Raw genomic sequence first — 19996 nt, 5'->3', positions numbered from 1 at the left:
CACCCACAGGCTCCAAGAAGGGGCTCAGCTGAGTGTGAAGGCGGGGGAAGGGTGAGACTGGAAGGCCGGGGAGGAATGAGACTGGAAGGGGGGAGGTGAGGGAAGGGGGGGGAGGTGGGGGAAGGGGCGGGGGTGGGGGAAGGGGCGGGAGGTGTGGGAAGGGGGGAGGTGGGGAAGGTGAGGAAGCTGGGGTTGGGGAAGGGTGGGATTGAGGAAGGGGGAGCGAGAAGGGGGCAGGGGGGAGAGGGAATGGGAAGGGGGAAGGGGAGAAGGGGGGAGGGGGAGGGGGGAGGGAGAAGGGGGAGGGGGAGAGAACGCGGGAAAGGGGGAGGGGGAAGGGGACGCGGGAAAGGGGGAGGGGGAAGGGGATGTGGGAAGGGGGGAGGGGGAAGGGGGAAGGAGGGAGGGGATGTAGGAAAGGGGGAGGGAGGAGGGGGAGGGGACACGGGAAAGGGGAAGGGGAAGGGGACGCGGGAAAGGGGGAGGGGGAAGGGGACGCGGGGAAAGGGGGAGGGGGAAGAGGATGCGGGAAAGGGGAAGGGGGGGAGGTGGAAGGGGGAGGGGGAGGTGAAAGGGGGGAGGGGAGGTGGAAGGGGAGAAGGGGGAAGAGGAGGGGGTAGGGGGAAGAGGAGGGGGAGGGGGGAGGTGGAGGGGGAGGGGGAGGGGGGAGGGGGGAGGGAGGAGGGGGGAGGGGGAGGAGGAGGGAGGAGGAGGAGGAGGGGGGGAGGGGTGATAAGGAGGGGGAGAGGAGAAGGGAGGAGGGGTGGGGAAGGGGGATGGGGAAGGGAAGGGGGTGGGGAAGGGAGGGGGAGGAGGAGGGAGGGAGGGGAGCCGGACACTGTCGGAAACATTCAGGGTATTCACTACACGGCGAAGTCAGCAGTCAGCATGCCGAGCATTCCCAAGCCCCTCGGAATGTTAGCAGGAATGACTGTGGGCCCAGAGTGTGGCCCAGGTCGGGGAGTCGGTGCACAGCCAGCTGCAGCTGGAGCGGGTGGTGGCTCCGGACGGCCCCCTGGGTGAAAATCAGAGCCCAGAGCGTGTGAGGAGCCTGCAGTTAAACTAAAGGCCTGCTCCTTGACCTTCTGTTGATTCCGGGCCAGGCTGCCCCAGGAGCCCCGAGTGCTCCCTTTCAGCAACTGATGTTGCATGAGACAGCAGGCCTGGACCAACGCCCAACTCTCGGCAGCAATGTCTGACCATCCCAGACTCCAGTAATTCCCTACCTGCCACGAGCTTCCCCTTAGCACCTGCTCCCCGTGCTACACGACCCCCACTCCCCTGCCCCACCCGCTCCCAGACCCACTCCCCGCCCCACCCCTACTCCCTCTGCCCCCCGACCACCACCACCCACACCGCTCCCCCTGCCCCCCAATGCTCCACTCCCCCGCTCCCCACTCCCTCTGTCTCCCCTACCCCCACCCCCCCCGCACCCCCTGCACCCCCCAATCCCCCCCACCCCATTCCCCCCCCGCCTCCCCCACTCCCTCTGGCCCCCCGAATCCCCTGCCACCCCCACCCTCCACTCCCCCGCCCCTCCCTCCCCCTGCTGCCCCACACACTCCGCTCCCCTTGCCCCCACTCCCACTGTGCCCCCGCCCCGCTCCCCCTGCCCCCCTTACACCTGCTCCTCTTGTCCCCTCCACACCCCGCAAGCCCCACCCCCCTGCCCCCTCTTACACCCGCTCGCCCTGACCCCCCACACACACCGCTCCCCCCTCCCCCTGCCCCCCCACACACTCCATTCTCCCTGCCCTTCCACACACTCCTGTTTCCCGGATGGATGGATCAGTACAGACTGGGGATGTATGGGTCAGTACAGACTGGGGATGTATGGGTCCATACAGACTGGGGATGTATGGGTCAGTACAGACTGGGGATGTATGGGTCAGTACAGACTGGGGATGTATGGATCAGTACAGACTGGGAATGTATGGGTCAGTACAGACTGGGGATGTATGGGTCAGTACAGACTGGGGATGTATGGGTCAGTGCAGACTGGGGATGTATGGGTCAGTACAGACTGGGGATGTATGGGTCAGTGCAGACTGGGGATGTATGGGTCCGTACAGACTGGGGATGTGTGGGTCAGTACAGACTGGGGATGTATTGGTCAGTACAGACTGGGGATGTATGGGTCAGTACAGACTGGGGATGTATGGGTCAGTACAGACTGGGGATGTATGGGTCAGTACAGACTGGGGATGTATGGGTCAGTACAGACTGGGGATGTATGGGTCAGTACAGACTGGGGATGTAGGGGTCAGTACAGACTGGGAATGTATGGGTCAGTAGACTCAGGGTGTATGGGTCGGTACAGACTGGGGATGTATGGGTCAGTACAGACTGGGGATGTATGAGTCAGTACAGACTGGGGATGTAGGGGTCAGTACAGACTGTGGATGTCTGGGTCAGTACAGACTGGGGATGTATGGGTCATTACAGACTGGGGATGTATGGGTCAGTACAGACTGGGGATGTATGGGTCAGTACAGACTGGGGATGTATGGGTCAGTACAGACTGGGGATGTAGGGGTCCGTACAGACTGGGGATGTATGGGTCAGTACAGACTGGGGATGTAGGGGTCCATACAGACTGGGGATGTATGGGTCAGTACAGATATTGAAACATAGAAACATAGAAAAATAGGTGCAGGAGTAGGCCATTCGGCCCTTCGAGTCTGCACCGCCATTCAATAAGATCATGGCTGATCATTCCTTCAGTACCCCTTTCCTGCTTTCTCTCCATACTCCTTGATCCACTTAATGGTAAGAGCCATTTCTAACTCCCTCTTGAATATATCCAGTGAACTGGCATTAACAACTCTCTGCGGCAGGGAATTCCACAGGTTAACAACTCTCTGAGTGAAGAAGTTTCTCCTCATCTCAGTCCTAAATGGCCTACCCCTTATCCTAAGACTATGTACCTCGGTGCTGGACTTCCCCAACATCAGGAACATTCTTCCCGCATCTAACCTGTCAAGTCCCGTCAGAATCTTATCTGTTTCTATGAGATCCCCTCTCATCCTTCTAAACTCCAGTGAATAAAGGCCCAATTGATCCAGTCTCTCCTCATATGACAACCCAGCCATCCCTGGAATCAGTCTGGTGAACCTTCGCTGAACTCCATCATTAGCACGAACGTCCTCCCTCAGACTAGGAGACCAAAACTGAACACAATATTCCAGGTGAGGCCTCACCAAGGCCCTGTACAACTGCAGTAAGACCTCCCTGCTTCTATATTCAAATTCCCTAGCTACGAAGGCCAACATACCATTTGCCTTCTTCACCGCCTGCTGTACCTGCGTGCCCACTTTCAGTGACTGATGAACCATGACACCCAGGTTTCTTTGCACCTCCCCTTTTCCTAGTTTACCGCCACTCAGATAATATTCTGCCTTTGTGTTTTTGCCCCAAAATTGGATAACATCACATTTATCCACATTATACCGCATCTGCCATGCATTTGCCCACTCACCGAACCTGTCCAAGTCATCCTGCAGCCTCTTAGCGTCCTACTCACAGCTCACACCGCCACCCAGTTTAGTGTCATCTGCAAACTTGGAGATATTACACTCCATTCCTTCATCCAAATCGTTAATATATAGTTAAAGAGCTGGGGTCCCAGCACTGAGCCCTGCGGCACTCCACTAGTCACTGCCTTCCATTCTGAAAAGGACCCGTTTAACCCAACTCTCTGCTTCCTGTCTGCCAACCAGTTCCCTATCCACGTCAGTATATTACCCCTAATACCATGTGCTTTGACTTTGCACAACAATCTCTTGTGCGGGACCTTGTCAAAAGCCTTCTAAAAGTCCAAATACACCACATCCACTTGTTCTCCCTTGTCCACTCTGCTGGTTACATCCTCAAAAAATTCCAGAAGATTCGTCAAGCATGATTTCCCTTTCATAAGTCCATGCTGACTTGATCCGATCCTGTCACCGCTTTCCAAATGCGCTGCTATTTCGTCCTTCATGATCGATTCCAACATTTTCCCCACTACTGATGTCAAGCTAACCGGTATATAATTACCCGTTTTCTCTCTCCCTCCTTTTTTAAAAAGTGGAATTGCATTAACTACCATCCAGTCCATGGGAACTGATCCAGGGTCGAGAGACTGTTGGAAAATGATCACCAGTGCATCTACTATTTCTAGAGCCACTTCCTTGAGTACTCTGGGATGATGACTATCAGGCCGCGGAGATTTATCGGCCTTCAATCCCATCAATTTCCCTAACACAATTTCCTGCCTAATAAGGATATCCTTCAGTTCCTCCTTCTCACTAGACCCACTGTCCCCTAGTACCTTCGGAAGGTTATTTGTATCTTCCTTCGTGAAGACAGAACCGAAGTATTGGTTCAATTGGTCTGCCATTTCTTTGTTCCCCATTATAATTTCACCTGAATCCAACTGCAAGGGACCAACGTTTGTCTTTACTAATCTTTTTCTCTTCACATATTTATAGAAGCTTTTGCAGTCAGTTTTTATATTCCCTGCAAGCTTCCTCTCGTACTCTATTTTCACCCTCTTAATTAAACCCTTCGTCCTCCTCTGTTGAATTCTAAATTTCTCCCAGTCCTCAGGTTTGTTGCTTTTTCTAGCCAATTTATATGCCTCTTCCTTGGCTTTAACACTATTCTTTAATTCCTTTGTTAGCCATGGTTGAGCCACCTTCCCAGTTTTATTTTTACTCCAGACAGGGATGTATATTTGCTGAAGTTCATCCATGTGATCTTTAAATGTTTGCCATTGCTTATCCATCATCAACCCTTTTAGTATCGTTTGCCAGTTTATTCTCGCCAATTCACGCCTCATACCGAAGAAGTTACCTTTCCTTAAGTTCAGGATCCTAGTTTCCAAATTAACTTTGTCACTCTCCATCTTAATAAGGAATTCTACCATATTATGGTCACTTTTCCCCAAGGGGCCTCGCACAACAAGATTACTAATTAGTCCCTTCTCATTACACAATACCCAGTCTAGGAAGGCCAGCTCCCTGGTTGGTTCCTCGACATATTGGTCCAGAAAACCATCCCTAATACACTCCAGGAAATCCTCCTCCACCGCATTGCTACCAGTTAGGTTAGCCCAATCAATGTGTGGATTAAAGTCACCCATGATTACTGCTGTACCTTTATTGCACACATCCCTTATTTCTTGCTTGATGCTGTCCCCAACCTCACTACTACTATTTGGTGGTCTATACACAACATCCATTAGCATTTTCAGCCCTTTGGTATTGCGCAGCTCCACTCATACCAATTTCACATCATCCTGGCTAATGTCCTTCCTTACAATTGCATTGATTTCATCTTTAACCAGCAATGCCAGACCCGCCTCCTTTTCCTTTCTGTCTCTCCTTCCTAAATGCTGAATACCCTTGGATGTTGAGTTCCCAGCCTTGATCCCCCTGGAGCCATGTCTCCTTGATGCCAAACACATCGTATCCGTTAACTGCTATCTGCACAGTTAGTTCATCCACCTTATTCCGAATACTCCTCGCATTGAGGCACAGAGCCTTCAGGCTTGTTTTTTTAACACACTTTGCCCCTTCAGAATTTTGCTGTAAAGTGGTCCTTTTTGTTTTTTGCCTTGGGTTTCTCTGCCCTCCACTTTTACTATTCTCCTTTCTATATTTTGCTTCTGCCTCCTTTTTAGTTCCCTCTGTCTCCCTGCATAGGTTCCCATCCCCCTGCCATATTAGTTTAACTCCTCCCCAACAGCACTAGCAAACACACCCCCTAGGATATTGGTTCCAGTCCTGCCCAGGTGCAGACCGTCCGGTTTGTACTGGTCCCACCTCCCCCAAAACCGGTTCCAATGTTCCAGGAATTTGAATCACTCCCTTCTGCACCACTCCTCAAGCCACTTATTCATCTGAGCTATCCTGCAATTCCTACTCTGACTAGCACGTGGCACTGGTAGCAATCCTGAGATTACTACTTTTGAGGTCCTACTTTTTAATTTAGCTCCTAGCTCCCTAAATTCGCCTCGTAGGAACTCATCCCGTTTCTTTCCTATGTTATTGGTACCTATATGTACTACGACAACTGGCTGTTCACCCTCCCTATTCAGAATGTCCTGGGGATGTATGGGTCAGTACAGACTGGGAGTGTATGGGTCTATACAGACTGGGGATGTATGGGTCAGTACAGACTGGGGATGTATGGGTCAGTACAGACTGGGGATGTATGGGTCAGTACAGACTGGGGATGTATGGGTCAGTAGACTCAGGGTGTATGGGTCAGTACAGACTGGGGATGTATGGGTCGGTACAGACTGGAGATGTATGGGTCAGTACAGTCTGGGGGTGTATGGGTCAGTAGACTCAGGGTGTATGGGTCAGTACAGACTGGGGATGTATGGGTCGGTACAGACTGGGGATGTAGGGGTCAGTACAGACTGGGGATGTATGGGTCAGTACAGACTGTGGATTTATGGGTCAGTACAGACTGGGGATGTGTGGGTCAGTACAGACTGGGGATGTATGGGTCAGTACAGACTGGGGATGTATGGGTCAGTACAGACTGGGGATGTATGGGTCAGTATAGACTGGGGATGTATGGGTCAGTACAGACATAGAAACATAGAAACATAGAAAAATAGGTGCAGGAGTAGGCCATTCGGCCCTTCGAGTCTGCACCGCCATTCAATAAGATCATGGTTGATCATTCCTTCAATACCCCTTTCCTGCTTTCTCTCCATACCCTTAGATCCCCTTAACCGTAAGAGCCATTTCTAACTCCCTCTTGAATATATCCAGCGAACTGGCATCAACAACTCTCTGCGACATGGAATTCCACAGGTTAGCAACCCTCTGAGTGAAGAAGTTTCTCCTCATCTCAGTCCTAAATGGCCTACCCCTTATCCTAAGACTATGTCCCCTGGTGCTGGATTTCCCCAACATCGGGAACATTCTTCCCGCATCTAACCTGACCTGTCCCGTCAGAATCTTATTTGTTTCTATGAGATCCCCTCTCATCCTTCTAAACTCCAGTGAATAAAGGCCAAGTTGATCCAGTCTCTCCTCATATGACAACCCAGCCATCCCTGGAATCAGTCTGGTGAACCTTCGCTGCACACCCTCAATAGCACGAACGTCCTTCCTCAGACTAGGAGACCAAAACTGAACACAAAATTCCAGGTGAGACCTCACTAAGGCTCTGTACAACTGCAGTAAGACCTCCCTACTTCTATATTCAAATCCCCTAGCTACGAAGGCCAACATACCATTTGCCTTCTTCACCGGCTGCTGTACCTGCGTGCTCACTTTTAGTGACTGATGAACCATGACACCCAGGTCTCATTGCACCTCCCCTTTTCCTAGTTTGCCGCCATTCAGATAATATTCTGCCTTCGTGTTTTTGCCCCCAAAATGGATAACATCACATTTATCCACATCATACCGCATCTGCCATGTATTTGCCCACTCACCTAACCTGTCCAAGTCATCCTGCAGCCTCTTAGCGTCCTACTCACAGCTCACACCGCCACCCAGTTTAGTGTCATCTGCATACTTGGAGATATTACACTCTATTGCTTCATCCAAATCGTTAATGTATATTGTAAAGAGCTGGGGTCCCAGCACTGAGCCCTGCGGCACTCCACTAGTCACTGCCTTCCATTCTGAAAAGGACCCGTTTATCCCAACTCTCTGCTTCCTGTCTGCTGTAGAATTTACCAATATCTCGCAAAGATTCCTGGTACGTTTCCCCTGCAGAGGAGAAGAATCCCTTTCTGGACTTTTAAAATGGAAGGAAAACTTTGGGACACAAACGAATTTTAAAAGGGCAGACGAGGCCTGCAGGGGATAAAAGGGGGTGCATTCATGGAGACCCCCCCCCCCCAGTGTTTGGACTCATAGGAAAGTGAATTTAATTTGGAACTATCTACCAGAAAGTTTGAAATCCTAAAGTGCACATGGAAGAAACTACAAACTTTAATCGAATTTGAGATTTTTAAAAGGTGTATGTTGGGTCTGCAAGAAAAGGGGTGGGGTCAATATCTAAAGGGCCAGTTTGGACATTGGAACTAATCAAATTGTTTGGGAACTGTATACCCTTGAAACTTGCCCCTTGAAAACATTAGCATTTAAACAATGCCACATACATATTCCAACACCTTTTCAACAGGCATAGAAATATCTGGCTCAGGCCAGTCTAGCACAATGGAGAGCTCATCAACTTCAAAAAGCCTATTAACGCCAGATTAAAACCACTTAATCAAGTTTCAGTTAGCTGGACTAGATTTGGTGGGAGATAAGGAAGCCTTTGGTGGGTATATCTATTTCCCAGTTTTACCAAGGAACAGAATACAGAAAGCAGGACACAGACTTGAACAGCAGAACACAGACTCAAACACAGACAGACACAAGCAGCCGGAGGTGGGGAGTGAAAAAATGGAGTAGTGAAGGAAACTACAAGAAATCGTCAAGGACCGACCGAGCACGAGGCCCACGAAATGGAAGGTTGTCAACAACCAAATTGACAACCCGGGCCACCACAACCAGCGAAACGACCAACCAAAACCAACTCAGCAAAAACCGAAGAATCGACATTTATTTCCACTCTACAATCTACTTCGGAACGACCAACCGGTGAGAAATTACCAAAAGGGACTAACTAAACTATTCCTAACCAAAGAAAGTGGGTACTTACCCCATACATCCAAAACGCAACTTACCACATCAACGGACGCACCCCAAACGCAGTCCGAAGTCCTCTCCTCCGTCCGGGGTACGGCTCGCCTAGAAGGCCAAGTGCAGCGAACCCCGAAACCGTGATTCACCGGCAACTGTCAAAAAGGGGATTGGTGAGCATGGCCCCTGAACCCAGAGCTATAACTTAGTTAGGTAGGGGAATTGGGGGAGGGAGGCTGGGATAACTTGTGTAAATGTATCTGCATTCTCCGCTTTACCCCATTTAGAGTTTAAGCTGTATTCTTTTCCCCACAGACTGTAATTGGACAATTTATTCAATGTGTTGTACCCCTCAGTGTGTATTGGTCTGTGTGTGTTATTAAAGGTGTGCCTTTAACTTCTTTTTAAACACAATAAAGCCATACCTGCTTCCTACCTTGAAACCGATTGTCTGTCCAAGTCTGTCACAGTCCCTTCATAATTCCAGTGTCTAGAACCAAGGGTGTGGGAGTGATTCGGAACCGCTCATATAAGGTCAGAAGGGAAAGCTGAACCCCTGAAAAACACCCCTTACATAATGGCGACCCAGATGGGACACTGGTACAAGGGACGTGATAAGAGAGAGACTGGTATCAGGAAACGAAGCAAAATGGAAGAGGGGATTTCCTCGTATGTGTTTAAGAAGGTAAATGTGGCTAAGGAGTGGGTACTCGATCTATTGTATGCTGAGCGTCCAGAAGATGCTGCAGCTCAATGGACCGAGAGCAAGGACCATAAAAAGTCGATAGAGAAGGCCATTTTGCTAATTTGCCTTCAGCAACATATCCGGCTTCTAGATGAGGAGAATGAGAATTTAAAGGAAGTATTGAGGCAGGCAGAAGAGAGATCCAGCGCAAGGGCCACAGTCGGGGAAAGGCTGTGGACAGAGTTGGGACAGTTAAAGGAAAGTAGAGAGCTCACTAAAGAAAGGCACAAAACCCAACTGGACCTTTTACAGCCAAGAATAGCGAACTGGCATTGCGGGAAGAGAATTCCTGCCTCGCCAAGCAAGTTAAAGAGTACGGGGAGAGGGTGAAAGACATTCAGGTAGCCTATAAGGTAGCCAGTGCCAGGGAATTTGAGGCAGGAGACCACGGTCCCTGCCAGCAGCAGATCCAAAGCTTGAACCTTGCTCTATCCCGGGCTAAAGGCATGGTGTGCCTGATAAACCCGGGTTTAGCCCAGGAACACCTGGTTGGACAAGGAGAAACCCCTCAGTCACCGTCCGCAGCTCCCAGGAATGGCCCGGGGCAGCAGCGGTGTCAGCCAGAGTGCGGGGCAGGCAAGGATTACAAACTACCAACACCGGCAGCCCCGAGTTTTAACTCGGCTTGGCAGCAGTGGGAAGCGGGCGAACCAATACAAGAAGGGCCGGAACCAGGGCCAATGCACCCGGTCCGGCAGCAGAAGTTTGGCCCGCCTGATGCCAATGGGACAGCAGGACCCCTAGAAAGCAACTTCGTAGTCCCCCACGACACCCAAAAACTGAGGGCTATGATAGGCCACCTAAGTAAGCTCACCCAACAGGGGGATCCCTCGGTACACTTCCTGGAAGTGGAATACACAGGGGATATTAACGGGTGCGATGATTCAGAGCAGGCTAAGCTGTTGCTCTTCTCGCTAGACACCAAGCTGTGCTATTCCCTCTCTGCAGACAGCAGAAAGGGGCGAAACACGTACGCTACGGTTAAGGAGGAGGTTCTAGAGGCCATGGGTATGAACGATGGGAGTCCTTTCTCCCGAGTGGAGAAGACAGTGCAGCTCGATGGGGAGACTCCACAGGCTTTCGCCGACAGGTTGTGGCCGGTCTACAAAAGGGCCTGTAGTGGGGTTCTTGACCGGGCCCACCTGAACCCTAACGAGCTGGCTCACTGGCTCCGCAGCCTGGTGGCAAACAGCCTACCTGGAGTAAAGGCAAAAGCTGAGGTCTGGTTCGATCCAAGAGATCCCAGAACCACCGAGGAGACAGTGGTCAGGCAGTTGACCCTGGCTTACCGGAACAGTAGAGGGACAGAGGAGCCCTCCTCTAAAGGGAGGGTCCATGAGATTAAACCCAGCCAAGGCAAGAGAGAGTGGCATCAGGAAGGTGGGAACCCTCCCCACAAAGGGGGCGAGTGTTTTGGGTGTGGAAAAAGTGGGCACTGGAGGAAGGATTGTAGGAACCCCTGGAAAGAGACTAAGGGAAAGGCCACTCCAGCCCCAGCCCGTAAGGCCGGGGCAGGAACACCCGACACATATGAGACATTCGTAGCCGCCCTACAGACACTCATAAACGGACAGGGAGCAGTAGCTATCGCAACCGGTCCAGTAGCCGGTACGGTAAAACCCTCTGCTCCAACCCACCCAGATGCATGACTAAGGCCAGTGCAGCCTGTGTACCTGTGTTCCCTAGAAACCGTGCGTTACAATGGAGGTGGAGAAAGTGAAAGGGACCTACCTGCTAGATACCGGTGCTTCCAGCACCCTTGTATATGCAGATAACCCAGCTACCTCACCCCTATCGAACAGGGTCCCGTACAGTCTAGTGGGGTTCACAGGCAATGAGCAAACTGGTTCATTTTCCATCCCGCTCACCATTCAGTTAGGGACACTCAAAACCAAATGGAAGTGTGTCCTGATGAAATGGGAGCAGAAGGGAAAAGGGATCCTGGGAGCTGATTTTATCATTGGCCACCAGATCCTAGTGGATCTCAGGAACCACTGTCTATGGGGAGCCATAGTGACTGACAGGGAAGGTGAGGTGGCGGTGATCCCAGAAAAAGGGGCCAAGGAAACGTTGTGTACCATGAAGCCAAAGGAGGGTTACGACTTGGAATTACTGGTCAGTAACACCCCAGTGGAGTACCAGGCATATATACGGGCACATCTTGCAGCATTTGCCACCCACAAACATGACTGTGGTAGGGTAACGGGGGTGGAAGTTAGTATAGTAGGGGACCCCATGACCCGACCACAAAAGCAACATAACTTCCCCAGGGAGGCAGAGGCAGACCTGACAACGGCGCTGGGATCACTGGTAGAGCAAGGGGTGTTAAGACCGATAGCAACCCATGTGAACTCTCCACTGTAGCCGGTTGAGAAACCGGACAACTCATGGAGGGCCACCGTAGACTATCGAGTACTAAATAAGAATATCCCTGACTGTGCACCCATTGTAGCAGCCATAGCGGATCTCATAGGGAGTATTCCAGCATTGCCAACCACTTTCACGGTGCTGGATATTTCAAATGGGTTTTGGTCCATTCCTTTAAAACGGGAGGACCAGTACAATTTCGCCTTTACCTTTAAGGGCCAACAATACACGTGGAACTGTCTTCCCCAAGGCTTCCACAATAGTCCCAGCATTTTTCACCAATGCATGGCGAACTGTTTAAAGGGCTTTAGCAGACCCCAGCAGTTGATGCAGTATGTGGATGACCTGCTTCTGTTCACCGATCAGGGGGAGGAGCATGGCCCACTGCTGGCTGAGCTGCTGGAGCTGCTAAAAGAAGAAGGGTTTAAAGTAAACCCCAAGAAGGCACAGATCGGCCAGAAGGAAGTCAAATTCCTGGGGCTGACTGTGCGCGCTGGGGAAAGGGCAATAGACAAGGCTAGAAGGGAGGCAGTACAGGAGTTACCAGCCCCCAACACAGTGACAGGGCTAAGGTCCTTTCTAGGAATCACCGGGTACTGCAGAAACTTAATTGAGGATTATGCAGCCACCGCAGCCCCTCTGCTCAGGCTCCTACACAAGAGTGTAGAGTGGGACTGGGATGAGGGTTGCGAGGCAGCATTTAATCAGCTCAAGAAGACTTGCAGACCGCGCCAGCCTTAGGAGTGATAGATGTAGGAAAGGAGTTTTTCCTGGAGGTGGCAGCCAGCGGGGACAGTTTGAGCTCAGTGCTGCTTCAAGAGCGGCACAGCCAGCTGAGACCGGTGGTTTACTCCTCCAGGATCCTCACAGATGTGGAGAAGGGGTATTCCAACTGTGAGAGACACCTCCTAGACACACATTGGGCAGTGAAAAGATCCTTGATCTTCACGGGAGGGTCTCCTCTAACACTTCTAACCCACCACACACCTACTCAGATGCTCCTAGATGGGAGGATTAAGGACGGGACGGTGAGCAGTGCCCGCATTGCTCGCTGGACCCTGCTCCTCTCCCAGATGGACCTCAGAGTAGAAGACCCCCGCGAGCCAAGGCTCGCAGCCAACCTAATCTATCCAGGGAAAGCCCACAGGTGCTCCATAGAAGGGGTGTGGGAGGTGAACATTGTCCTTGGGACATCTACGTGGACGGGTCCAGCATGGTATCTGCTGGCGAACGACTCACTGGGTGCAGAGTCTATGACCCAAGGGCAGGTATTGCCCTGGAAATCAAGCTCCCCAGCACCATGAGCGCCCAGCATGCTGAACTGTCCGCCGTAATGTACGTGGTGCCCCACCCCGAGGAATTCCCTACCCCGTACACGATTTGCTCGGACAGTATGTTCACCTGCAATTCATGTACGGAGTACCTGGCTATCTGGTCCTGTCGCGGATACATGTCCGCTGACGGGAGACCCCTGGCAATCAAACCCCTTCTGGAGAAAATCATGACAGCGGTGGGGGAAGAAGGAAAGGTCTACATACATCAGGTGAAGGCCCATTCAAAAACCGAACCCCGTGCAGAGGGAAACCAACAGGCTGACAAACTGGCCAAAGAAGGTGCCCGCATGGGAAAGTTCTGGGACCCCTATGACACCGGCCGCATAGCAGCAGTCAAGAATAAGAACAGGGCAGCAGAGAGTACAGGGATAGCTTTGGCCCCAGACTTAAAAACAGTTCAGGCACAGGACCCAGTCCTGAAAGCTGTCCTGAATGCGCTAGCTAGAGGAAAGAGAGTAGAAGGTCCGTACGGCACAGCAGCCATTACCGTTAAGGAAGGCATGCTGTTTAAAGAGGGACAATGGGTCTGGCCCAGCAGCACCAGAGGGAATTCCTAAAACTGGCCCATGAGGGTCCAGGAGCGGGACACCCTGGGCCTGAGACCACCTGGCAACGGGTGGAACAGGCAGGATGGTGGCCGGGACTCAGGGAGGACGTCCGCGAGTTCTGTGCGAACTGCCTGGTGTATGGCGAACAACCCTGACCCCCAGAAAAGGAAGGTGTCCCTAGGACACGTCAGGTAGGTAGAGGGACCATGGCAGTCAATCCAAATTGACTACATCGGGCCCCTACCCACCGCCCAGGGAGGCTACAAATACTGCCTAGTCCTGGTGGACGTGTTCTCAAAATGGGTTGACGCCTTCCCCTGCCGAACAGCCACCACACTAGGGACAGCTAAGATTCTAGTGAGGGAAGTGTTCTCCCGGTGGGGACTCCCACAGTATGTGGAGTCGGACCAGGGGAGCCATTTCACCGGACAGGTAATGCAGGCAACCCTGAAGGTGCTCGGCATTGAGGGGAAATGGCACGTTGCCCACAATCCACAGTCATCGGGTATTGTGGAGCGTTTAAACCGCACCATTAAAGAAAGGCTGCGGAAGGAAACTGAGACTCACCCCAAAAGTGGGTGGAGGTCTTACCATTGGTCCGAATGGGGATCCGAGCCAGCCAGTCAAAGAGCACCGGGTATTCCCCATATGAGCTCATGACTGGCCGGATCATGCGGACCCCCACCCATGTCTTAGCCCCGGTGCTCACAGAAGATCAGCTCAGAGAGGTGAACCGGGACCGGTTTGTCAGGAACCTGTTTGAACACCTCAAACAGATTCACTGGCAGGCTGCTAGTTACATGGGCAGACAGCATCAGAGTAACCGATTGCTGCTAGAACCCAGCAAACACCATGAATGGGAGATAGGGGACCAGGTCATGGTGAGGAACTATGCTCGGGTCGGGGTTTTTGAAGCATTATATATGGGGCCATACAGCATTGTGGACAAGGCAAGCCCGATGGTCTATGCCATAAAGCTGCCCCGCCGTACTAAGTGGTTCCACATCAATCAGTGCAAGCTGTACAACCCAGGGTCAGCCAACCACAGAGGGCAGCCGGGAGGGGTGAACCGTCCTCAGGACAGGGACCCTCTGTTGGCCGCCCCCGACGGTGGAGGGCCCACAGGGAATGTGGCAGGCTCAGAAACCATGCCTATAGGGACGGTGAATTGCAGTACTGGAGGGGCTATCCCACCCATCGTTTGGGATTCGGACGCACCCCCAGTAACCCAAGCCCTGAGAAGGACCCTCCGTACACCACGGCCAAAGATACCGTGGTCACCGGCATCTGAGCCTCAGCGATTCTACCCTAGGAGAAGGGCAGCCCGACAGGAAAGGCCGAAGGTCAGAAGTACAGAGTAGGGAACACCAGCCAGCCGCCTCCAGCGGTGAGGGACTCACAGGAGCAGTAGCAACGAGCTGTCCCAGAGACAAGAGTCTCCAGCTCACCGGCTGCGGGGAAACCCCAGCACCCAGGCGGCTATCAGGCCGCACAAGGCTTGGGCCTGACAGGGACTAACCAGGCCACCCGGAGACGGGTGGCGGTTGTACATAGCTCTAATTTTAGTTTAAAGCAGCTGACTGCACCATTTTTACATTTTAAGGTTTAGTTTAGAATTGAGGTTAATGTTGCAGTAATGTTTAGGTGATTATTTTGAGTTTGTCTTGTGTGTCAGCCAGCCTGAGAGCAGTTCTTAAGGGCAGGATCTAGACATTACCGGGTGATGGACAAACCTCAGGAGACCAATTGATGTTGTTTAGTTTTAATCTATGTTTTTTTTCCTTCTGTAATGTGGTTGTACGTTGCCTATATGCTGGTGAATAAATGTAACTGAAATGAAATGTAACTATGCTGAAATGCAATTGTAATGATTGAACCCCCTCCAAGCTGGGAGGGTATAAATGTAAAAAGTTTGTACCTGTAAAGGGAAAAGTGTGCATCTATGGTGATGTTGCATAAGTGTAATGCATTTTGGGTATTAGTTTAGCTAATTTGCGGGGAAGGTTATCTCTTGGGAGTCAGGAACTTTGCTCACCTCGAAGAATGATACCATAAGTGATATGGTATCACAGGGGGGAATGTAGAATTTGCCAATATCTCGCAAAGATTCCAGGTACCTTTCCCCTGCAGAGGAGAAGAATCCCTTTCTGGACTTTTAAAATGGAAGGAAAACTTTGGGACACAAATGAATTTTAAAGGGGCAGACGAGGCTTGCAGGGGATAAAAGGGGGTGCATTCATGGAGACCAATGTTTGGACTCATAGGAAAGTGAATTTAATTTGGAACTATCTACCAGAAAGTTTGAAATCCTAAAGTGCACATGGAAGAAACTACAAACTATAATTGAATTTGGGATTTTTAAAAGGTGTATGTTGGGTCTGCAAGAAAAGGGGTGGGGTCAATATCTAAAGGGCCAGTTTGGACATTGGAACTAATCAAATTGTCTGGGAACTGTATACCCTCGAAACTTGCCCCTTGAAAACATTAGCATTTAAACAATGCCACATACATATTCCAACACCTTTTCAACAGGCATAGAAATATCTGGCTCAGGCCAGACTAGCACAATGGAGAGCTCATCAACTTCGAAAAGCCTATTAGCGCCAGATTAAAACAACTTAATCAAGTTTCAGTTAGCTGGGCTAGATTTGGTGGGAGATAAGGAAGCCTTTGGTGGGTATATCTATTTCACAGTATTACCAAGGAACAGAATACAGAAAGTAGGACACAGACTTGAACAGCAGAACACAGACTCAAACACAGACAGACACAAGCAGCCGGAGGTGGGGAGTGAAGAAATGGAGTAGTGACGGAAACTACAAGAAATCGTCAAAGACTGACTGAGCACGAGGCCCACGAAATGGAAGGTTGTCAGCAACCAAATTGACAACCCGGGCCACCACAACCAGCGAAACGACCAACCAAAACCAACTCAGCAAAAACCGAAGAATCGACATTTATTTCCACTCTACAATCTACTTCGGAACGACCAACGGGTGAAAAATTACCAAAAGGGACTAACTAAACTATTCCTAACCAAAGAAAGTGGGTACTTACCCCATACATCCAAAACGCAACTTACCGCATCAACGGACGCACCCCAACCGAAGACTACGCAGTCCGAAGTCCTCTCCTCCGTCCGGGGTATGGCTCGCCTAGAAAGCCAAGTGCAGCGAACCCCGAAACCGTGATTCACCGGCAACTGTCAAAAAGGGGATTGGTGAGCATGGCCCCTGAACCCACAGATCTATAACTTAGTTAGTTAGGGGAATTGGGGGAGTGAGGCTGGGATAACTTGTGTAAATGTATCTGCATTCTCCTCTTTACCCCATTTAGAGTTTAAGCTGTATTCTTTTCCCCACAGACTGTAATTGGACAATTTATTCAATGTGTTGTACCCCTCAGTATGTATTGGTCTGTGTGTGTTATTAAAGATGTGCCTTTTACTTCTTTTTAAACACAATAAAGCCATACCTGCTTCCTACCTTGAAACCGATTGTCTGTCCAAGTCTGTCACAGTCCCTTCATAATTCCAGTGTCTAGAACCAAGGGTGTGGGAGCGATTCGGAACCGCTCATATAAGGTCAGAAGGGAAAGCTGACCCCCTGAAAACCACCCCTTACACTGCCAACCAGTTCCCTATCCACGTCAATATATTATCGCTAATACCATGTGCTTTGACTTTGCACAACAATCTCTTGTGCGGGACCTAGTCAAAAGCCTTCTCAAAGTCTAAATACACCACATCCACTGGTTCTCTCTTGTCCACTCTGCTGGTTACATCCTCAAAAAATTCCAGAAGATTCGTCAAGCATGATTTCCCTTTCATAAATCCATGCTGACTTGATCCGATCCTGTCACCGCTTTCCAAATGCGCTGCTATTTTGTCCTTCATGATCGATTCCAACATTTTCCCCACTACTGATGTCAAGCTAACCGGTCTATAATTACCCGTTTTCTCTCTCCCTCCTTTTTTAAAAAGTGGTGTTACATTAGCTACCCTCCAGTCCATGGCAACTGATCCAGAGTCGGGAGACTGTTGGAAAATGATCACCAATGCATCCACTATTTCTAGGGCCACTTCCTTGAGCACTCTGGGATGAAGACTATCAGGCCCCGGAGATTTATCGGCCTTCAATCCCATCAATTTCCCTAACACAATTTCCTGCTTAATAAGGATATCCTTCAGTTCCTCCTTCTCACTAGACCCACTGTCCTCTAGTACCTTCGGAAGGTTATTTGTATCTTCCTTTGTGAAGACAAACCGAAGTATTGGTTCAATTGGTCTGCCATTTCTTTGTTCCCCATTATAATTTCACCTGAATCCAAATGCAAGGGACCTACGTTTGTCTTTACTAATCTTTTTCTCTTCACATATTTAAAGAAGCTTTTGCAGTCAGTTTTTATATTCCCTGCAAGCTTCCTCTCATACTCTATTTTCACCCTCTTAATTAAACCCTTCGTCCTCCTCTGTTGAATTCTAAATTTCTCCCAGTCCTCAGGTTTGTTGCTTTTTCTAGCCAATTTATATGCCTTTTCCTTGGCTTTAACACTATCCTTAATTTCCTTTGTTAGCCATGGTTGAGCCACCTTCCCAGTTTTATTTTACTCCAGACAAGGATGTACATTTGCTGAAGTTCATCCATGTGATCTTTAAATGTTTGCCATTGCTTATCCATCATCAACCCTTTTAATATCGTTTGCCAGTTTATTCTCGCCAATTCACGCCTCATACCGTCGAAGTTACCTTTCCTTATGTTCAGGACCCTAGTTTCCAAATTAACTTTGTCACTCTCCATCTTAATAAGGAATTCTACCATATAATGGTCACTTCTCCCCAAGGGGCCTCGCACAACAAGATTGCTAATTAGTCCCTTCTCATTACACAATACCCAGTCTAGGAAGGCCAGCTCCCTGGTTGGTTCCTCGACATATTGGTCCAGAAAACCATCCCTAATACACTCCAGGAAATCCTCCTCCAACGCATCGCTACCAGTTAGGTTAGCCCAATCAATGTGTGGATTAAAGTCACCCATGATTACTGCTGTACCTTTATTGCACACATCCCTTATTTCTTGCTTGATGCTGTCCCCAACCTCACTACTACTATTTGGTGGTCTATACACAACACCCATTAGCATTTTCAGCCCTTTGGTATTGCGCAGCTCCACTCATACCAATTCCACATCATCCTGGCTAATGTCCTTCCTTACAATTGCATTGATTTCATCTTTAACCAGCAACGCCAGACCCGCCTCCTTTTCCTTTCTGTCTCTCCTTCCTAAATGCTGAATACCCTTGGATGTTGAGTTCCCAGCCTTGATCCCCCTGGAGCCATGTCTCCTTGATGCCAATCACATCGTATCCGTTAACTGCTATCTGCGCAGTTAATTCATCCACCTTATTCTGAATACTCCTCGCATTGAGGCACAGAGCCTTCAGGCTTGTTTTTTTTAACACACTTTGCCCCTTCAGAATTTTGCTGTAATGTGGTCCTTTTTGTTTTTTGCCTTGGGTTTCTCTGCCCTCCACTTTTACTATTCTCTTTTCTATATTTTGCTTCTGCCTCCTTTTTAGTTCCCTCTGTCTCCCTGCATAGGTTCCCAAATCCCTGCCATATTAGTTTAACTCCTCCCCAACAGCACTAGCAAACACTCCCCCTAGGGTATTGGTTCCGGTCCTGCCCAGGTGCAGACCATCCGGTTTGTACTGGTCCCACCTCCCCCAAAACCGGTTCCAGTGTTCAAGGAATTTGAATCGCTCCCTTCTGCACCACTCCTCAAGCCACGTATTCATCTGAGCTATCCTGTGATTCCTACTCTAACTAGCACGTGGCACTGGTAGCAATCCTGAGATTACTACTTTTGAAGTCTTACTTTTTAATTTAGCTCCTAGCTCCCTAAATTCGCCTCGTAGGACCTCATCCCATTTTTTTCCTATGTCATTGGTACCTATATGCACCACGACAACTGGCTGTTCACCCTCCCTTTTCAGAATGTCCTGGGGATGTATGGGTCAGTACAGACCGGGGGTGTATGGGTCAGTACAGACTGGGGATGTATGAGTCAGTACATACTGGGGATGTATGGGTCAGTACAGGCTGGGGATGTAAGGGTCAGTACAGACCGGGGGTGTACGGGTCAGTACAGACTGGGGGTATATGGGTCAGTAGACTCAGGGTGTATGGGTCGGTACAGACTGGGAATGTATGGGTCAGTACAGACTGGGGGTGTATGGGTCAGTACAGACTGGGGGTGTATGGGTCAGTAGACTCAGGGTGTATGGGTCGGTACAGACTGGGGATGTATGAGTCAGTACAGACTGGGGGTGTATGGGTCAGTACAGACTGGGGGTGTATGG

General features: G+C 50.3%; 1 protein-coding gene across 2 annotated transcripts in view; it reads right to left on the bottom strand.

Moving 5' to 3' along the window:
- The window catches only part of LOC139279948 (SITS-binding protein), a 153714-nt gene that overhangs the window by 62145 nt on the left and 71573 nt on the right, over positions 1-19996 (bottom strand). The window contains exon 5 of one of the 2 annotated variants that reach the window (XM_070899294.1): positions 16719-16838. The exons of the other annotated variant lie outside the window; for it this stretch is intronic. Within the exon in view, the coding sequence (XP_070755395.1) occupies positions 16719-16838 (120 nt within the window). The remainder of the gene's footprint in view (positions 1-16718; positions 16839-19996) is intronic. 2 annotated transcript variants of the gene reach the window in all.

The sequence above is a fragment of the Pristiophorus japonicus genome, chromosome 14 (genome assembly GCF_044704955.1).
Source record: "Pristiophorus japonicus isolate sPriJap1 chromosome 14, sPriJap1.hap1, whole genome shotgun sequence".
NCBI classification, from domain to species: Eukaryota; Metazoa; Chordata; class Chondrichthyes; family Pristiophoridae; genus Pristiophorus; species Pristiophorus japonicus.
This window is presented reverse-complemented; position numbering and strand designations above follow the sequence as displayed.